This window comes from Heterodontus francisci, chromosome 19, assembly GCF_036365525.1.
Source record: "Heterodontus francisci isolate sHetFra1 chromosome 19, sHetFra1.hap1, whole genome shotgun sequence".
NCBI classification, from domain to species: domain Eukaryota; kingdom Metazoa; phylum Chordata; class Chondrichthyes; order Heterodontiformes; family Heterodontidae; genus Heterodontus; species Heterodontus francisci.
Genome location: NC_090389.1, coordinates 71,626,943 through 71,646,899, shown reverse-complemented (window position 1 = coordinate 71,646,899; position 19,957 = coordinate 71,626,943). Strand labels below are relative to the sequence as shown.

The following is a 19,957-nucleotide window of genomic DNA, read 5'->3' as shown; positions in this document are numbered from 1 at the left end:
CCAGCGGCTGCCGCAAACACACAGATCAGCACGTCAATGTCGCCAATACACTACCACTAGATCCACTTTACGGCTGTGGCGCTGGTGGTGGTGATAGGGGAAGCGGGCAGGGGAGAGAGTGGATTGCTGTAGTTATTATTTTATTATACATTCTTTCGGGATTCGCTGAGTGGGGTAAGGACAGCCTTGGTTGCTGAGCTGCACCGAGTTGAGTGATTTGTGGAGGTTGTGTTCTTTGGAGAGTTTTTCCGGCTTGTTATTGCGCGGCTGTGAAGGTGCCTGTGAGGCTCAGGCCGCTGCTTCTTTTGTTGTGTCAATCAGGTCCCCGGAGCCTAGACTTCACCCGCGTGATGAGCCGTGTCCTCCACTCAATCCTTTCATTCAGCATTTATTTAGCTAGTTTTGTTTTTGTTTATCCACATAGGGTTTTTTTTTCCTTTTTTTTAAGGCAGCTCCTTTTTCCCCTACGGTGTGAATGAAATTTGTCCCGCCTGCAACAAACAGCATTACAGAATATGTTTATATCCAGCGAATGAATGTACATTTAACATGTTTATTCATACAAGGCAGTTAGCTTGTGAGTTAGCTCTCGAGATTTGTTTTAATTAAAAAAAATTAGTCGGGTGCAATCAGTAAATAACATCGGGTAATGCTAGGAATAGAACACTTCCCGATTGGGGGAACAACCTACCTTATTACGGTTGCTGTCATGGGAGCAACTATTTAAACATTTTTACATTACTAAAATGTTGTTTCACTAAATAAAGAGGCTGCCCAATGAAACCAAACTTACAAAATTTCGCTGGGGATTTTGGCGATCCGAAAAACTTTGGAAATGTTATTTCAAATCCAGTTAGGCTAACTAAAGAGTTCTCTTTCCATCTTGTACTTAGTCACAGATTTACTAAGATCCACAGAGCAAGAATGTGGGGCTAGGATTTGCTGATAAAATAACAATGAGTACACGATTATTTGTGTGTAAATAACCCAGCAATTTATGGCAAGAACCCTTATGAGTTGTGAATTACCACAAATTACTGGACAATTTGCCTGGCGATAGCAGAAGCTGGCTGCCAACCATTCCTTGAGTTTTAGGAAAGTGCTGCATTTGCTGTGTTAAAATGAATTTGTACGTGCTGCAGAAAGTTAAGGATAGTACTTAATGGCATAAGAGCCCTTCTACGATTTATGTTCCTGTAATGCCAATCGATCTCTGTGACCCAAAAAGGAAACTATTAAAACAGTTGAGTCTCATTCCTGCGAGTTTTAACATACAAACATACGAATTAGGCCACTTGGCCCCTCGAGCCTGCTTTGCCATTCAATAAGATCATGGCTGATCTGATTGTAACCTCAACTCCAAATTCCTGCCTACCCCCAATAACGTTTCACCTCCTTGCTTATCAAGAATCTATCTACCTCTGCCTTAAAAATATTCAAAGACTCTACTTCCACCGCCTTTTGAAGAAGAGTTCCAAAGACATATGACCCTCTAAGAGAAAAAAGTTCTCCTAATTTCTGTCTTAAATGGGCGACCCCTTATTTTTAAACAGTGACCCTTAGTTCTAGATTCTCCCACAAGAGGAAGCATCCTTTCCACATCCACCCTGTCAAGACCCCTCAGAATCTTAAATGTTTCAATCAAGTCGCCATTTACTCTTCTAAACTCCAGTGGATACAAACCTTGCCTGTCCAACCTTTCCTCATAAGACAACCACCCGTTCCAATATTACTCTAGTAAACCTTCTCTGAACTGCTTCCAATGCATTTATATCCTTCCTTAAATAAGGAGACAAATACTGTACACAGTACTCCAGATGTGTTCTCACCAACGCCCTGTATAGCTGAAGCATAACCTCACTAGTTTTGCATTTAATTCCCCTAGCAATAGACAATAACATTCTGTTAGCTTTCCTAATTACTTTCTGTACCTGCATACCCTTTGCTCTTCGTGCACTAGGACACCCAGATCCCCCTGCATCTTAGAGCTCTCACCATTTAGATAATATATGCTTTTTTATTCTTCCTGCCAAAATTGACAATTTCACATTTTCAAATTATCTCAGATTTTTAATTTTTTCCTTAATTTTCTTTTCTGATGATCTTTCCCGCTTAATCCCATATATTTCTTTCCTTTTCATTTCTATTTCTAATTTGACACTAATTCACCCTATTTCTCTCAACATCATTCCTCTGTTTCTTTCACTATCCTTAAATCTCATCGGTTGCCGGGATGGACTGTTAATCCTGTTATTCATCCAGAGGCCCTGCTGACCTCACCATGCTGTTATGATTTGCATTTCCAGCAATTTGCAGCATATTTTTTTTTAGCTGAAAGGTGAGGAAAAAAGTCCAATTAACGGGGCACATTGCGTGATGCCCTGCACCAGAAAATTCTGGGCCAAAAAATAAATTCAGTTGAAGATGACAATAAATCTGTTGAAATTTTACAGGCAAAAGTGACCTATTAAACTATAAGGAAAAGAAAACTGACAGTTAAAATTTATTACAACAATATTGTCAGTACTGAAATAATTTCACCGATGGTCCTGGATGTTTGTTATTTATTTATTAACCCGGCAATGTATTATTCACTTAATAGTTAACAAAATTTATTTTTGATTTCAAACTGCAGACATTATACTGCTTCCATCTCTGAATGATGAAATTTCTAATGAACCTCTTCACAATAAATTCCAGAGACTGTTACATTCCGAGGCAATCTGCATTTGAGCACTATGTAAAATTTGTCTCTTTCCTCAAAATGATTTTTTTCTCAATAACGTGATTGCCCAAATTGTGAGCTAATTATGTTCTGTAATCTCTGGCAATACCCATCTCATGAAGCCCAATTATTTTCTCTTTCTGCTTTGTTTTTATTATTTGTTGGTTTTTCCTGTTTGAATTTTGTGTGCCTGGTAATTTGGAAAGTGCTCTTAACCCTGTTGCCTCATTGGTAGACCAATCCTAAATCAGTGCACAGGTTCTTATGGTATCCACAATATATATATACATACATATATGCTAATAAGTTTAGATATGAGGCTGCTTGATACAAATCCAAAGGCTTGGCTGCTTCTGCCATAAAACAGCCAGTAAAGAAAAACAGCCACGTGATAGGTTTATTGCTCATACAGTTAAGTCAGCAGACATGGAACTTTGACTTGACCATTGCAAAACTTTTACACAAATGGAAAGGACTGTGATGGTACGGTCCGTGTTTTTTCTCTGTAGTCTAAGCATCATGATGGGTGGGAGGGAATGCATGGATATTCCCCGCTTACCACAACAAAATGTTGATTTTCTCACTCAGACTTACAAAGGCAAGTGAAAGGAATTGTTGCAATAAACTAGGAAATTCAGCAGAGCAAACCTTTGCAAAATAGCATGAAAACTTTCTTTGTGTGTGGTCAACCATCATAATATATAATGGTAGGACATTGCTGTCTGATTTTCCTCCTGCCCTCTTTCCCCACCCCCACCCTGCCCCCTTGATTAAGGAGAGTATTCTTTTATCCAATTTACTAACAGACATCAGAATTCACTTATGAATATGATAGTGAAAGGAAGAATTTCATGAATGAACAAATAAGGGGAAACTATCTGGCCTACTATGGCTGTGTTGCTTTCCCATGTACTGTTTCTCTTCCCCACCCCATTACATTATTTGTTGTGCAAGTACTGACTGAAGAAAACCAAAAAGAAAAAGATGGGAAAATTATTAATGTGCAGCTTTTAGAAAAAACTGCTTGGAAATTGTAGGAATGAGAATTGTTTTTAAGTGCACAAGATTCGGGTATTATTTTTGTGTGTCCATTTTCCCCACATGCTTTCAACTTGCTCCAGGCCTCGGAGGTTGGAAGTTTGCTCTGTTACTTTACAAAACTGAAGTTGGACTAGACGGACATTGCATATGAATCGGATGACCTTTTGTCCTAATGTGGTGTTTCCAAGTGAGCACTTTCCCTTCTGTTAGATTGTATTTTTACAAGTAACCTATTGTATTATTGTCTATGGTATAATCTTAAGTTGCTTAATACTGCTATTTGTTATTGTTAACTTGAACTTGATTGTAGTTTGTGTATTGAGAAAATCTAATGAAGAGTTTCAGGGTTCTCCTCAGATAAAAAGGAGGAAAGAAGTAAAACAAAAGCAAAAAATGGCAGATGCTGGAAATCTGAAATAGATACAGAAAATGTTGGAAATACACAGCAGGTCTGGCAGCATCCGTGGAGAGAGAAACATAGTTAACATTTCAGATCAATTATCTTTTATCAGAACAAAAGTTCATTGACCTGAAATGGTGACCCTTTTTCTGTCTTCACAGATGCTGCCTGACCAGCTGAGCATTTTCTGTTTTTATTTTAGGAAAGAAGTAAATCCTGTTTCCTGTGAGTGACTGGCCAAGGATTTATGAACTGATTAGTTCCCTTTATTCATTAATAACTGGCAAAATACACAATCATAATCAGTTGCTTGGAACCTATTATTTTAAGTGTCAAATCTACACAGTAAAGATCCAGTACTCCAAAATTCTTCCTTATCTTACCCAAGAAGGATAGTCTAAAGTAAAAGAGATGATAGCTTGCTTGCCTGTTCCGTTGCTGAAGGGAACCCTTTGTTCTTGAAGATGAGTTTTTTACTCTTAATTTACATAAGGTATAATTACAACTTGCTGCTTAATGTTTGAGTCTTTTACATGTATGTAAAATTATTCATCTCAAAGCTAAAATTGATGTTCATTATCACAGATGTAATTCTAACAATACTACTTTACGTATTGCATAAACAAAGAAATATTTTTTCACTATTCTCAGAATGTTAGCTCTACTGGCATGGCTGTGTTTTTAGATGATGCTGCTTTGAACTTCTGGTGATGGCACTTCCACAACGGTGTAAATAAATCAGATAAAGTAAAGAAACAATGGAATTACTCAGTGAAAACCTGTGTGAAGTGTGTTTATGTTTGATTCAACACGCTGTTTGAGGAATACAAATGAACACTCTTTATTTTACAGTACTTGATAGGAACACCTGCATGATTTTATTGTTCTTAAGTTATCAGACTCCATGGCACATTATAATAGGAAAGAAGCAGCTTCCATTAGGTGGTTTGACACCTCTTTGAGTCACTGTAGAATTTCCATCTGGCTAAATTCAGCTGCAGCTGGATGACTGCACTGCACCAGAAGCATCAAAAACAGTACCCAGCAGGTGGCAGTTATTTGTTTTTGCAGACAGACTTGAGTTTGTGTGCTCCAAAACAATGTACAGTTCTTTGGTGAAACATTTCACTTTACAGTCAGAATGCTGCCATTATTTGTGCATGTAACTTCATATGTGCAGTATCATGCTGCCTGTGGTGTACTCAAATCGGCACTGGTCTCAGATCAGTAGGTGTATAACTGACCTAAAATATGTCTGATATTTTTGCCTCTATTACCTTGTTTGGTAGATTATTCGAAACATTATTTAGTACTCTTTGATACCTGTTCTAAATTTAGTCTTCACTCATTTCCATTTGATTCTTGCTAGTAATAATCTTGAGTTTGCCATATCGATACTGTTTAATATTTGATGTACTTCAATGTGTATGTGCCTGGAATTTTTTTATGGTTCAGTCAGGAAACTTAGAAGCTCTTAATGAATGCCAATCTCTTGTCTCAATTTCTGGTGCAAGATATATGATTCTGGTACAGCCCTGAGCTCCATGCTCATAATAACATGTCAAAACAGGTTATTACTAATCATTCTGAAATAATTAAGCAAATATGCATATAGGACACATGATTTACAAAAGGAGCACTGTAGACATTAGTGCTCTTTCCTGTATGAATGAAATTGGAAGGGGAGAATAGGATATCAGTGTGGAAAATCTGAGTTGTTTGATAGGCCAACAATCCCTGTTACTTGTTGCATCTGAAGGTTTGTTAAAAAAAAATGTTCTGGTTTTAACTTTAATAGTTTATGAGTTGGATCCAAAACAGAAGTTGATGCACATTGTAAACTTCTAAATAAAGTTTATAATTAAATGCATGAATGATATTGAAGTAGGTATTCAAAATCTAGTACAATGACTTAAATAATGTCTTCTGGTAGTGATATGAAGACTGAGAGTAAGCATGTTTGAGTGAACTCACCATTGAACACCTTATTTTTAAAGATATTACCAAAGTTCCTATGGGTTCAAAAAGAAAAAGGGCCACTTCTCCTTCAAGCAGCATTAGTGGTGGAGACTGTGATGATGGACACCCTGTTTCTGGAAGCAATTCAGGGTCAAGCAGAAAAAGAAGAAAACTTTCCAATGTTCCAACTGTAGATCCTGTAAGTATGACTGTAAAGAGTAGAATTGTAGTTGCTTTCTATATTCCTGTTAGATTTTATGAGTAAATGTCCAAGTTGGTTCAGTTTTTCTGGAAATTGATATTCTTTAGTCAGAGAAGACTGTTGTCATCATTGCAATGATAAAATAAATGCTGATGTAAGGGCCAAAAATAAACTTCATTCACTGGTCAATTATAAGAAGTACTGGTTGAATAATGTAATCTGAATCATTTGGTATTAAATTTTAACATTTTATTTTGCCTGTGTAGAGGAAGGAGTTAAGTGATATAAATACGTTTCCCACTTACTTGGTAAACCAGTGAGTTATTTGACAAAACTTTTGATGATCTAATTGTTCTGCTGTATTGATCTATCGGTAACAGTTTAAATTTGGTATATGGGATGCATGTTTCATTGAAAACTCATTCGCCCATAATTTACGGTCAGTGGCGAAGTGACGACAGTCACCCCTGACCTCGAAGAAAGCTACGCTGCAAGTTCTCGCGATCTCTGTGGTGAGAACTTTACTCCTCTCAACTTGCAATTAATTGTAGCATTTTTTAATGGGGATTTCCAGTGTCGAGCTGCAGTGATGTCATCAAGCTGTCTAAGCAGCCAGTCACAGAGTTTTCACAGGCAGCAAAACAGGAAATGAAAAACACGAGTAATCAAATCATTTTTTTTAAAATTCCGGAGAGCAACATAAAGATTGGGACATACACATGGGATTAGGATAGAAGCTGAAATATCAGAAGCAAACTTTAAAAAAAAAATTATTTTAAAAATCTAGTAATTAATCATAATGAAGTTATTTAAGAAAATTCCACAAATACGAAACTATATTTTCAAGGTCAGATCGGTTGTTCAGCAGTAGTTATTACTCATTGCTGTTAATAACCCAGTTACACCTCATTGAACAAGGCTTAACTTTTATGGGGTTTCTACAGCAATATTAGAGCGAAAAGGGGGAAGTTCTCATCAGATTAATTAATTTAATTGATTTCATTGTTTGCTGGCTCTGGTGGGTGGGTGGAGGTCCACAGTACAGCCTGTAGCGGAGCAGTAATTGACGGACTGCAATTTCAGGATTTTAGCGTTAATTTGCACACACAAAGGCAAAGGCGCCATCAAAAACCCCGCAAATTCTGGGCCATTAAGTACTGCAGGTGGCTGTAATACATTGCTGCACTTCCCCATTTCAGCTGTCACTCACAATATCTTTAATATTATAGAGAGAATATGTCACTTTATGATTGTACAAATCTGGCCATCATGCTCCCACAAATCACTCAAAATGCTTTCTGCGGTTTTTTTCATCTCCTTTTTTTCAGTAACTGAAATGTCTAGTGAACAAGGTAAGGATTTGAACAAAATAAAAGTTACTTCACAAATTTATCCACTGAATTATTTTTTCTGTTCTTTAATGTCCATTAAGTTTTTTTATTTGAAGGCCTCAACCGTTCCCAAAAGCCTGGGCTTTAGTCTTGATATCTTTGCTCAATGTTTTGAGCTGAATTTAGATTGTGTATTCTGAGCATGTGTTGTGTTCCTAATTTTGCAGGATGCACCAGTGTCATTCAGTCAGCTGAATATTCCAGCAGAAAAACTAGGGGGAAAGACACTTTTTATTTGGTAAACATAGATGTCTGTGTGCATATGCATGCGTGTGAGGAAAAAGACAAAAGCATTGATTGCGCACCTTTTGTAGTTTAGGGGATCTATAAATTTGGAAAATGCATTAGCTCAGAGAGACAATGTGCCTCTCTCATTGTAATTAAGTTCATTTTACAAAAAAGATTATTTGAATTTTGAGGCAAACCTACCTTACCTTGATAGTTAGAAAATATAAATATTTTATATTACTAACAGATTATGGGCTGAATTTTTCCAGGGGTGAGCTTCAAAAAGGTTGTAGCGCACGGGTGAGATGCAATCCACAGAGCCGTGTGATTTTTTTTTTGAATTTGTTTTGTGGGATGTAGGCATCACTGGCTGGGATAGCATTTATTGCCCATTCCAAATTGCCATTGAACTGAGTGACTTGCTAGGCCATTTCAGAGGGCATTTAAGAGTCAGGCACATTGCTGCAGGTCTGGAGTCACATGTAGGCCAGACCAGGTAAGGACTTCCCTAAAGGACATTAGTGAACCAGATGGGTTTTTACAACAGTTGGCAATGGTTTCATGGTCACCATTATACTCTCTTTTGTTTAATCCAGATTTTTTATTTATTAATTGAATTCAAATTTCACCATCTGCCATGGTGGGATTTGAACCCATGTCTCCAGAGCATTTGCCTGAGCTCTGGATTGTTAGTCCAGTGACATTACCACTATGCCGCAATGACATGGGAGCGGGAAGGCACTCCATCCCCTGCAACAGTGTCCAGTGCCACTGCGCAGGCACCAGCCCCCTTTCTAAAGGACTTCCAGCCCTTCAGTTTAATTTCCATTTTTAAAATTGCAGGAGTTATAAAATGAAAATGAAAAGTTTATTAAAAGTTTCAATCCCCTCTCCCACCCTCCTCATGATTAAACACTTTATTAATTGCCCTCTCCCCCCCAAAAAATCTTAGCTCATGATCCTGACCTCCCCACCCCCCCCCCCCCAAAGTTTTACCTTCAACCCCTTCTCACCATCCCCTCCACCAATCGCGTTAGTTTTCCCTGCTGCCCCCACCCCCGTCCTGAAAACTTACCTGCACCCCCCTCCAAACCAGTATTCCGCCTCAGATCTCCGAACGGAGATCCGAAGGCACGGGAGTTCCGGCAACCGACCGGAATATCGCAGTAGGACGGCTGTCGGCAGCAGGTAAGTAATTGATTTGTTCATTTGAATGTGTTAACATATTAAAATTGTGATGCCGCCGCCAAGTGGCAGGGGGGCCGCCACAAGGTATTATACAGCACTAGGTGCCACCGCCGCTGGTATTATGAGGTGGGGCCTTTCCGGTGTCTAGGCCTATGGCGGGTCACTCACGGAGGTATTTTCTGGGGCCCCCCCCCGCCACGACCCCCAGTGTCGGGGGCCCAATAAAATTCAGCCCTATGTCTTTCCTCATTTAATCCTTTAATTTGTCTTTTAATGTGTAAATTTTGTTTTTCTCGTTTACATATATATATAATATAGATAAAAACATAAGAACAGGAGTAGGCTATTCAGCGCCTCTCCCCTCCCCCAGCCTGTTCTGCCATGCAGTCAAATCATTGCTGATTGTTACCTCAACTCAATGTATCCTCCTTTTCCTATCCCTTGATACCCTTAACCGACAAAATCTATCAATCTCAGGCCAGAATTTTACCTTTGTCAGATGGGAGCCGTCCACCAACTGAAAAGTCAGTGGTGATCCCACCTCTGCCTGGCCTGGAGATCCAGACCGTATCTCACTGTCCCCAGGCCCTTAATTGGTCTGTGGTGAGATTTCCACCTCATTGAGGCAGGAAGTCCCGCCTAATGGAGCTGCTGGCCAATCAGTGGGTCGGCAGCTCTTAGTCCCAGCAGCGTCACCAGGAGCGGTGGCCACCTCTGGGACTGCAGCCCAGCTTCAAGAAGAAAAACAAGGACGGCCCTGGGAAAAGATAAGTTTTTGGGGCCTTGCTGGGGGTGATCGATTGGGCCCCGGTGAGCATGGGTGGTCATTTGAGGGCTTCGGGGGTGGTTGGGGCATCGGGGGCAGCCCTCTGTTGAGCATAGGGTGCCTGATCAGGAGGCCCTCCCCCAGGCCATCAGAAAGCCGCCTACTTTCATCAGGCGGTTTTCCTCGGGCCTGGGCTGCCTACATGACAGCAGTAAAATCCCTGCAGCAGCGGGTGGAGGCCCTTAAGTGGCCACTAACTGGCCACTTAAGGGCTTTGATTGGCCTGGGGCAGGCAAGCCGTTGTTCGTCGCAGCTGCCCCGCATAAAATGACAGCGGAGGCGGGAGCAGGTCAGGAAGGGCCCCCCCCCGAGCCACCCACTCCATTTTACATAGCCCCCCACCACCACCATCCCGCTCTTTGGGTTGGGTGTAAATTCTGGCCTCAGTCTTTAAAATTTCAATTACCCAGTATTTACAGGCTTTTAGGGGAGAAAGTTAAAAATTTCCACTATCCTTTGTGTGAAAACTCCTTCCTAGTTTCAAACCTGAATGGCTCAGCTCTAATTTTAAGCTTGTGCCTCCTGGGTCTAGATACCCCCAGCCAACTAAGTAGTTTCCCTCCATCTACGCTATTGGATTCCTTTATCATTTCAAACACCTCAATTAGATCACCCTTCTAAACTCAAGGAAATACACTAAGTTGATGCAACCAGTCCTCATAATTTAACCCTTTAAACTTTGGCTAACATTCTGAATCTGGACTGTAGCATCTCCAAGGCCAATATCTCCTACCCTAGGTACGGTGCCAAAAATTGAACACAGTACTCCATATGGGAACTGCCAGGGTTCTGTACAACTAAAGCATTTACACATATATGGTCTAAAAATTTTCTTTCAACAGATTGCAGTTTGCCATGAGCTGTACAATACCATTAGAGATTACAAGGATGATCATGGAAGACTTCTATGTGAGCTCTTCATCAGAGCACCAAAACGAAGGTAGCATTTTGGGAATCCTGATCTTGGAAGTTTTTCAGAATTAATTTTTTTTTTTCAAAAAACAATTCTTGAAAAAGTTTGTTTTTTAACAAGCTAATATTTTTGTGTCTTGGTCTAAAGCTGTTTAGAAGTGTAAAATTGCTTAATTTTTCTGTATGTATAATCTAAAAACTGAATTAAAGAATTGTATATCTCAATGATACATAAGTATACTGGCTTTTATAAATACAATATAATTAATTGAGTGCATTTAAACAGCCAGTGAAATATTGCCGATTGAGGAAAGTATTTTTCAATAGGAATATCCTATGTACTTGAAAAATATAAAATCCGGTATTCTTTCTTAATAGAGCATTACTGATGACAGTAGTTCTTTTTTTTCTTCTTTCCCAATGCTCAACACCATTTCGCAACGATGCAAGTGAGCAGATAACATTTCCTGAGGCTTCTGCCAGTGCCACTCTGTAGCCAGGCACGAAAAGGTGGTTCATTCCAGTTCAGACTAGCTCAGATCAGGGGCTCATTACATTGGACATTGTAGATGTAATCCCGTTGTGGTGAGCACCACCTTTTACTTTAATCCATCACAAGATACTGGAACTATTTCCACTGGAGCAGAGAGGACCAAGAGGACATTTAATAGGCATTTTTAAAATTGATGAAAAGTTTTAATGGCGTGAATGTGAAAACATGAGGGTGTTATAATTTTCTAATTGTCACTGAATGTGTGAGGAGACGGGGTAGGAGAAATTCCTTTAAAAAGTGCTGTTAGAGGAGGGAATGCTTTGCCACAAAGTAGTTGTGGCAGAGATCATTACCTCTTTTAGGGGAAAAGTGAATAAATATTTGAAACCGAGAACGATATGGACATATAGCTATGGGGAGTGAGCAAGGCAGGGGGGCTAGCGTTGGGTTGCTCTGACATAGAGCCAGTGCAGACATGAAGGATTAAATGGCTGCCTTCTGCACTGTAAACTTACATTTATGTGTCACTAAGGCACCAAAAACCAACTTTTCTTAAATGTTGCCATTATGTGCTTTTAATGATAGGAAAAAGTTGCCCATCCAGTGACTGGATACTATAAATAGTAACATTTGTGGATTTCTTTTAAGTACAACTGAAAAAATATGGTTTTCTCAGGTTCAACTATATTAAAGGCATACTCCTCAACAGAAATGTGCTCACTGGTGATTGTGGAAGCACAAGTTAACTGTAGATTGTTAGTTCTTTTTAGCTGGGAGACTTTCAAAAATTCTGCAGTGTGCAGCTTTGCAACCAGTACCGCAATTCAAATGACTGTATACTTTGTGAAAGCAATTCAAAACAATTTTTTAAAGCCTTAACTTAAGCTGAAAATTTGGTAATTGCTGTAATTTTGCAATCCAAAAATGAAATGAACTCAACAGGTAGGTGATTGTAAAGATATTAATGATTTTCACAAGCAACACTGTATGTAGGTTATGAGACTTCCTTGTTATTGAGCAATATGTTTCACTTGCCCACTTCAACCAACATGCTAAGTTTACCCTGTGTATTATATCTTCTAATCTTTTGAAATATATATGAAATAAATGCTTAACAGTGTTTAATAAAGTAAAGGTAACTATCTAGGTCGAGTCAATTATCACATAAAGTGCACTGAGGAAAATGTTTTGATCAGTAATTGTGAAAAGGAAGATGGCTGTGGTTCTTAAAGGCCAATCATCTCAGCCACAGGACATCACTGCAAGAATTCCTAGGCCCAACCATCTTCAGCTGCTTCATCAGTGACCTTCCCTCCATCATAAGGTCAGATCTGGGGATGTTCACTGATGATTGCACAGTATTCAGTTCAATTTAGCATATCTTCAGATAATGAAACATTCAGGCTTGGGCTGATAAATGGCAAGTAACATTTGTGCCACACAAATGCCAGTCATTGACTATCTCAACAAGAGAGAGTCTAACCACCTCCCATTGATATTCAGTGACATTACCATCATTGAATCCCCCACCATCAACATCTTGGGGGTCACCATTGACCAGAAACTTAACTGGACCAAGCGCATTAATACTGTGATAAGTGAACAGGTCAGAGGCTGGGTGTTCTCTGGCAGGTGACTCGCTTCTTGACTCCCCAAAGCCTTTCCACCATCTAAAAGGCACAAATTAGGAGTGTGATGAAATACTTGCACTTCCCTGGATAAGTGCCGCTCCAACATCATTCAAGAAACTAAACACCATCCAGGCCAAAGCAACCCGCTTGATCGGCACCCCATCCACCACCTTAAACATTCACTCCCTCTACCACCAGTGCATGGTGGCTGCATTTTTGTACCATCTACAAGATGCACTTCAGCAACTCGGCAAAGCTTCTTCAAGAGCACATCCCATACCTGTGACCTCTGCCACCTAGAAGGACAAGAGCAGCAGGGCAATGGAAACACCAGCACCTTCAAGTCACACACCATCCTGACTTGGAAGTATATTGCAATTCCTTCATTGTTGCTGGGTCAACATCTTGGAGCTTCCTCCCTAACAGCACTGTGGGAGTACCTTCCCACATGGACTGCAGAGGTTCAAGAAGACAGCTCACCATCACTTTCTCAAGGGCAATTAGGGATGGACAATAAATGCTAGCCTTGTTAGTGATGCCCACATCTCTTGAATGAGTAAAGAAAATTGAGATTTTTGAATGAGTGAAGGAATCCATTAATGCATCTCTATTTGTTCCATTTCTCATATCCTTGTGTAACAGATGGTCAGAAACCTTTTTAAAATTCTAAAGGGATACTTTTTTGATTTTATATATATATGTTATATAAAGTTCCAATGATGATGAGTTAAGATCTATTCTGCCACATAATTAGCTTTGTGAGCTGACTCTTATTCATTCACGGGATGTGGGTGTCGATGGCAAGGCTGATTGAGCATTGGTGAGCTGGTTATTGGTGAATAAATGCTGTTTGATAACACTGTCGCTGACCCCCCTTCCATCACTTTGCTGCTGATTGCCAGTAGGTTGATGGGGTGGTCATTAGCTGAATTGGATTTGTTATGAATACTTAGTCACACTGTGCCTTAAGTGGTTACAGTGAAGAGCATGGTTAGGACTAAATTCTATTTTTATTAATTTGCATAGGTGTGAAATAAATTGCTGAAAATTGAAAGATAAAATGAATATGACATATTAGTAATTACTAGCTTTGAATATAAGTTCATAGCAGTTATAGGCATTTGAAGAGTGTACATATTTTTAATGCATATCTTGCCATGTGCTGCAAAATAGGAACCAACCAGATTACTATGACGTAGTTTCCCATCCCATTGATCTTTTGAAGATCCAGCAGAAATTGAAGATGGAGGAATACGATGATGTTGATCAGTTAACTTCTGATTTTCAGCTTATGGTCAATAATGCAAAGGCTTACTATAAGGTAATGAACTTTGAGACTAAACTGATTTATATATACCTTTGACCAAGCTTTTGTCAATTCCCCTTAATGTCTCCTTCATTGGCTTGGTGTCCATTTAGTTTTGTTTACTCCTCTGTGAAGCGTCATAGGACAATTTTCTATGTTACAGTTGATGTATAAATGAAAGTTGCTTAAATTGAGTGGTATATTTTAGCGTTAGAACAGAAAATTCTGGAGGTATGCTGCAGACCCATCAGCAGATTCACATTTTTGACCTTTTGTCAGAATGGTGAGCGAGGTCTTCAGCCAAAATCTCAAACCATCTTTTCTCGTTTCAGATGTTGGAATCTCCCACATTCTCTGCTTTTATTTCAAGTTTCCAGCTTTTGAAGTTTATTCTTTATCTATAATTTTATCACTGAGCAATTGACCTATCATTTTGATTTGTTCCATAGAAAGTTGCCGCCTCTTCCAGAGAATTTTTAAAATCTATTTTGTGATATTGGAGTGTTTTACTTTTTTTGCTACATGAAATGCAGTTAAAACATAATTAATTGTATGTATTCTATTGCTTTTAAAAAGAATGTGTCTGATAATTTAACAATTGGTGATTGACTTTTGCAGTGAGGTCAGGCGGAATGTTAAGTACAATAACTTCAAAATATATTTTTAATTATATTTGGCCCCTGGAAAAGCGGATGCTGTAATCACACTTAAAATACTGATTTTCATGTTCTTGTGCCATCTCACTAGTAGTGTTCCCTTGATTTTTTTTGTTGTTGTGCACAGCCTGTTCATTTCAGTGCATGGTACCTTTACGGTTTTTGCAGAACCGTGCACATTATATTAAACAGGACAAATTGTGAGCACCCTGTGCCAATACCTTCTGGGTTACTGCACATCCACACACATGCACACCTGAGAGGGAACATTGTCACTAGGTTACCAGAAACTTGAGTTTCAATATATTTCTGGTTAATACAATTCCTGTGCGAAGTGGAACTCATGTTCATGGTTAAGATACCAGCTTAATATCTCTGTTGTAAAACAGAAGTAACTTTGGTTTGGGACAGTTTATCTTGTATGGGTCAATGTTTCTTGATTTGACTGCACACATCAATTACACATTGTGATTAGAAAAATATATAACTTAGTGTTTGTATATTTGAAGCAAATGATTCTTTGATCACTTGCAGGAAGATTCAGTTGAGTGCAAAGCTGCAGAAAAATTGTGGGATTTGTATACAAGAACAAGAAATGAGTTTGTTCAAAGAGGAGATTATGAAGATGAAGAAGAAGAGGATGATTATGATGGTCAAGATAATCCTGGCGCAACTGGTGAAGAGGAAGTAAGTGTAGCTTTAATTTTCCAGGAAAAGTGCACAATAATCTGTGTGTCAGCTGTGACTCAGTTGGTAGCACTCTTGCCACTGAGTCAGAAGGTTGTAGGATCAAGTCCCACTCCAGGACTTAAGCACAACAATCTAGGCTGACACTTCAGTGCAGTACTGAGGGAGTACTGCACTGTCAGAGGTGTTGTCTTTCGGATGAGATATTAAATCGAAAGCCTGTCTGCCCTCTTGGGTGGGCGTAAAAGATCCCACGGCACTATTTCAAAGAGCCTGTTCCTGTGCTGTAATTTTCTTTGTTCTTTGAAGAGCAGGGGAGCTATCCCTGGTGTCCAGGCCAATATTTATCTCTCAATCAATATCACAAAACAGATTGTCTGGTCATTATCACATTGCTGTTTGTGGGAGTTTGCTGTTCACAAATTGGCTGCCACATTTCCTACATTACAGCATTGGCTGCACTTCAGAAATACTTAATTGACTGTAAAGTGCTTTGGGACATCCAGTGGTCATGAAAGGCACTATATAAATGCAAGTCTTTCTTTTTTTTCAATCTTAGTGTTCACCTAGTGTTTGGCATTTTCTGATTTCCCTACTTTATTCCTTTGGCAGGATATTTAGTGATTGTTCAGATTTGTTATGTATCCAACTAATCAGATATCTTGTAACAAAGTTCTCGATTGCAGGGTTCCCTCCTCTCAACTAGTGTCCAGTAGATACTGAGGTATTGTAGGAATTATTCATATGTTATATCATGGTAATTCATCAAGCCTCCTTCGACAGCACCTTCCAAACCCACAACCTCTAACACCTAGAAGGACAAGGACAGCAAACGCGTGGGAACACCCCCACCTGCAGGTTCCCCTCAAAGCAGCACAACATCCTGACTTGGAACTATATCGCCATTCCTTCACTATCGCTGGGTCAAAAACCTGGAACTATTTCCAAACCGCACTGTGGTGTACCTACACCACATGGACTGCAGGTTTTAAGAAGGCGGCTCACCACCACCTTCTCCATGGCAATTAGGGTTGGGCAACAAATGCTGGCCTTACCAGTGACACTCACATCCCATGATCAAATTTAAAAATATATTTCTTCATGTATTATGCATATTTTTGGGTGTTGATCCTTTAAGATTTTGAAAATTGTTTTTAATTAAAATGTCATCAGAATTATATCAATTTTGCATTTTTGGCTAATGAGTAGAACCCACATATTACAAAATTAGGTGAATGTGTGGGATTGATTGGATATGAAAACTGTTGAGTATTGAATTTTATTTTTATTGTTTTGTAGAGTACAGCACATTATAATAATCTAAAGGAACAGTTAGAGCACCTGTTTGAAGCTGTAGCCACTTATGTTGACCCAACAGGTCATCTCATCAGTGAGCTTTTTCAAAAATTACCTTCTAGAGTGGTGAGTAAATCTGTTCAAAAGCAATAAACTGATAAATTGCGGTAATTCTGCTGTGAAAAAAGTCTTTGAAAATGAATTATTGTATATTTAAGTGCAAAAGAACAGGTATAGGCAGATAATTTTTTGCTTTTTGCAGCTGAAGTCTACTTCTTGGTAAAATTAAGTAAAACTAGTCAATCTACTGTGGTGTTGCACATAGGGAGTCAAGGCCAAAAGTAGTGTTCTAGTGTTGCACCACCAATGCCAGGAGGATCTATTTACTGTCTGACAGTTTATATAGGCAGTTCCCATTCTAAATATGAAAATGGAAAATTAAAATGGAAATGTTGACAGGAAATCCATGGAGGTGTAAGATTTTTAGTATACTATAGATAATTGTAAAAATTATCTTTTGACATCTCTATTTATCCTCCTGATCTGTTTTTTCACGCATGTTCCCATAATGTGCCCAGTCTGTTAATGTAAAATTGCACGGTTTTATAATGATTCCAGTAGCTTATTGAGAGGATACTACAAGTTAATGGTCATTGACTTTGTTTGCATTTTGATAAAAGAAGCAATTTAATTTGTACTGTTTAATTGAAAGAATCTGTTATCCCTTAAACACATTTTTATAATCTTCTCTGTACCTTTTTATACAATATAAAATTCTACTTTGTTGATGTGTTTAATCGAACTAGTAGTATTAAATATTACTATTTAAGCAAGCACTAATTTTAGATAAACAGATAATGAATGTAGAGCTTTCAGACCTACTATACAAAATAAGTTCATCCCATGGTAATCTTTGGGAGAAAATACATCCCTGTGCCTCAGGTTTCAAGCTTGAGATTTATAAATAAATACATTTTACGCCCTGCAAAGTTGAAATCTAAAGAAGTTGCTTTTGAGAAATCTCATCGCTAATTATAATTGATGGTTTATTAACTGCTCTAATTTTAAAGAACTTGGATTCAGAAAACATTGTTAGAGATATTCCAACACAAGCAGCAATACTGAGGTTCACCTTGAATTTATTTGGCTAAAATCTGTTTGGAAAATTTGATAGAGAAGTCAAAGTTTTAATACTTGAATTGCTGTTTGTATTTGCAGCAATATCCTGACTACTATGAAATTATTAAAGAACCAGTAGACCTGAAGACAGTCGCTCAGAGGATTCAGGTTTTTGCAATTTTGTCTTTCATTTTCCCTCCCGCAACTGAACAGCTGAAATCACAAACTGTATGATGTGACAAATTATTCTGCACTGTTGATGCTTCACCTGAGTATTTGCTGAATATGTAATTTTAACTTATTTTATACTTTAGCTTATAGTGAATACTTATTCTTTTAAGTATGAACATATCAATTTCTTTCCACAGAATGGTGTTTATAAGAGTGTCAATGTGATGGCTAGAGATATTGAACTTTTAGTAAGGAACGCAAAAACCTACAATGAACCAGGGTCACCAATCTTCAAGGTAAGAGTAAAAAAATAGAAGGGTGTGAGTTATATTTTAGATCATGGCACTTACAGCCAGTCTTCTTAAACTAAACTTATTGGCTGCTGTGTTTCCTGCATCACAACAGTGATTACACTTCAAAAGTACTTTATTGGCTGTAAAGTGCTTTGGGATGTCCAGTGGTCATAAAAGGTGTGATATATATGCAAGTCTTTTTTTAGTAAGATTTAAGTAACTACACATTGGATTCTTCTATTGTAGAGTTATGGCACTGATAAAGTTCAACTTTGATTCAGAGGGGAGCACTGTAACATACCATGATATATCCAGGTCCACTGTTTGGGGGCTGACATATAGTGAAAACTTAATAATCTTGTTGACGTGAAAATATCTTTTCCAACTCTATAGGATGCAAATACAATTAAGAAAGTATTTAATCAGAAGAGAGCTGAACTTGAGCATAATTTGGAGCCTACTAAATCCAGTCTCCGAATCAGGTACACAAAAATATTTGGTCTAATATACAATTTTTATAAATGATCCACTGTTGTGTTTTTTTGCCTGTGGTATATTTTACTGTAAAATGTCTTTTTTTTGCAAAATGTGATTTTTAGGAAAACTTGAACATTCATAGATAAAAATAAAAAAAAACCCTTATGCGATGGGTGTTTATTATTTCTGATTTGTATTCATTCAAATTAATATCTTGTGTCTAGAGCATGTCTGTCACACTTCAGGCATCATGCATGCAAAGTTAGTGTCTCTCGCTCATAAAACAGGAACAATTCACAACTGAACAGATAGAGACCATATCAGTGAACGAGTAGCAAGCATATACAAAACTACCAATCAAGAATCCGGAATCACCAAGCAGTTACCAGTATAATTAGTAAGGAAGAAAAGAGGAAACCAATTTCTTCTTCTTCTTCTTTGGCCTCCTTGTCTCGAGAGACAATGGGTAAGCGCCTGGAGGTGGTCAGTGGTTTGTGGAGCAGCGTCTGGAGTGATTAGAGTGACAGACTCTTCCACAGGTGCTGCAGAAGAAATTGTTTGTCGGGGCTGTTACACAGTTGGCTTTCCCCTTGCACTTCTGTCTTTTTTCCTGCCAACTGCTAAGTCTCTTCGACTCGCCACACTTTAGCCCCGCCTTTATGACTGCCCGCCAGCTCTGGCGATCGCTGGCAACTGACTCCCACGACTTGTGATCAGTGTCACAGGACTTCATGTCGTGTTTGCAGACGTCTTTAAAGCGGAGACATGGACGGCCAGTGGATCTGATACCAGTGGCGAGCTCGCTGTACAATGTGTCTTTGGGGATCCTGCCATCTTCCATGCGGCTCGCATGGCCAAGCCATCTCAAGTGCCGCTGATTCAATAGTGTGTATAAGCTGGGGATGTTGGCCGCCTCGAGGACTTCTGTGTTGGAGTTACGGTCCTGCCACCTGATG

General features: G+C 38.8%; 1 protein-coding gene across 5 annotated transcripts in view; it reads left to right on the top strand.

The window, feature by feature from the left end:
* The first annotated feature begins 59 nt into the window (after positions 1–59).
* The window catches only part of pbrm1 (polybromo 1), an 85,391-nt gene continuing 65,493 nt past the window's right edge, over positions 60–19,957 (top strand). For 3 of the 5 annotated variants that reach the window (XM_068051911.1, XM_068051912.1, XM_068051910.1), the window contains exons 1-10: positions 86–174; positions 3,847–3,953; positions 6,164–6,324; positions 10,803–10,900; positions 14,170–14,317; positions 15,493–15,645; positions 16,945–17,067; positions 18,160–18,228; positions 18,429–18,527; positions 18,918–19,006. In XM_068051911.1, coding sequence (XP_067908012.1) covers positions 3,914–3,953; positions 6,164–6,324; positions 10,803–10,900; positions 14,170–14,317; positions 15,493–15,645; positions 16,945–17,067; positions 18,160–18,228; positions 18,429–18,527; positions 18,918–19,006 — 980 coding nt within the window. In that variant the 5' untranslated portion in view covers positions 86–174; positions 3,847–3,913. Of the gene's footprint in view, positions 175–3,846; positions 3,954–6,163; positions 6,325–10,802; positions 10,901–11,322; positions 11,458–14,169; positions 14,318–15,492; positions 15,646–16,944; positions 17,068–18,159; positions 18,229–18,428; positions 18,528–18,917; positions 19,007–19,957 lie in introns of those variants that run through there. The other 2 variants (XM_068051914.1, XM_068051913.1) reach the window with 2 other exon arrangements.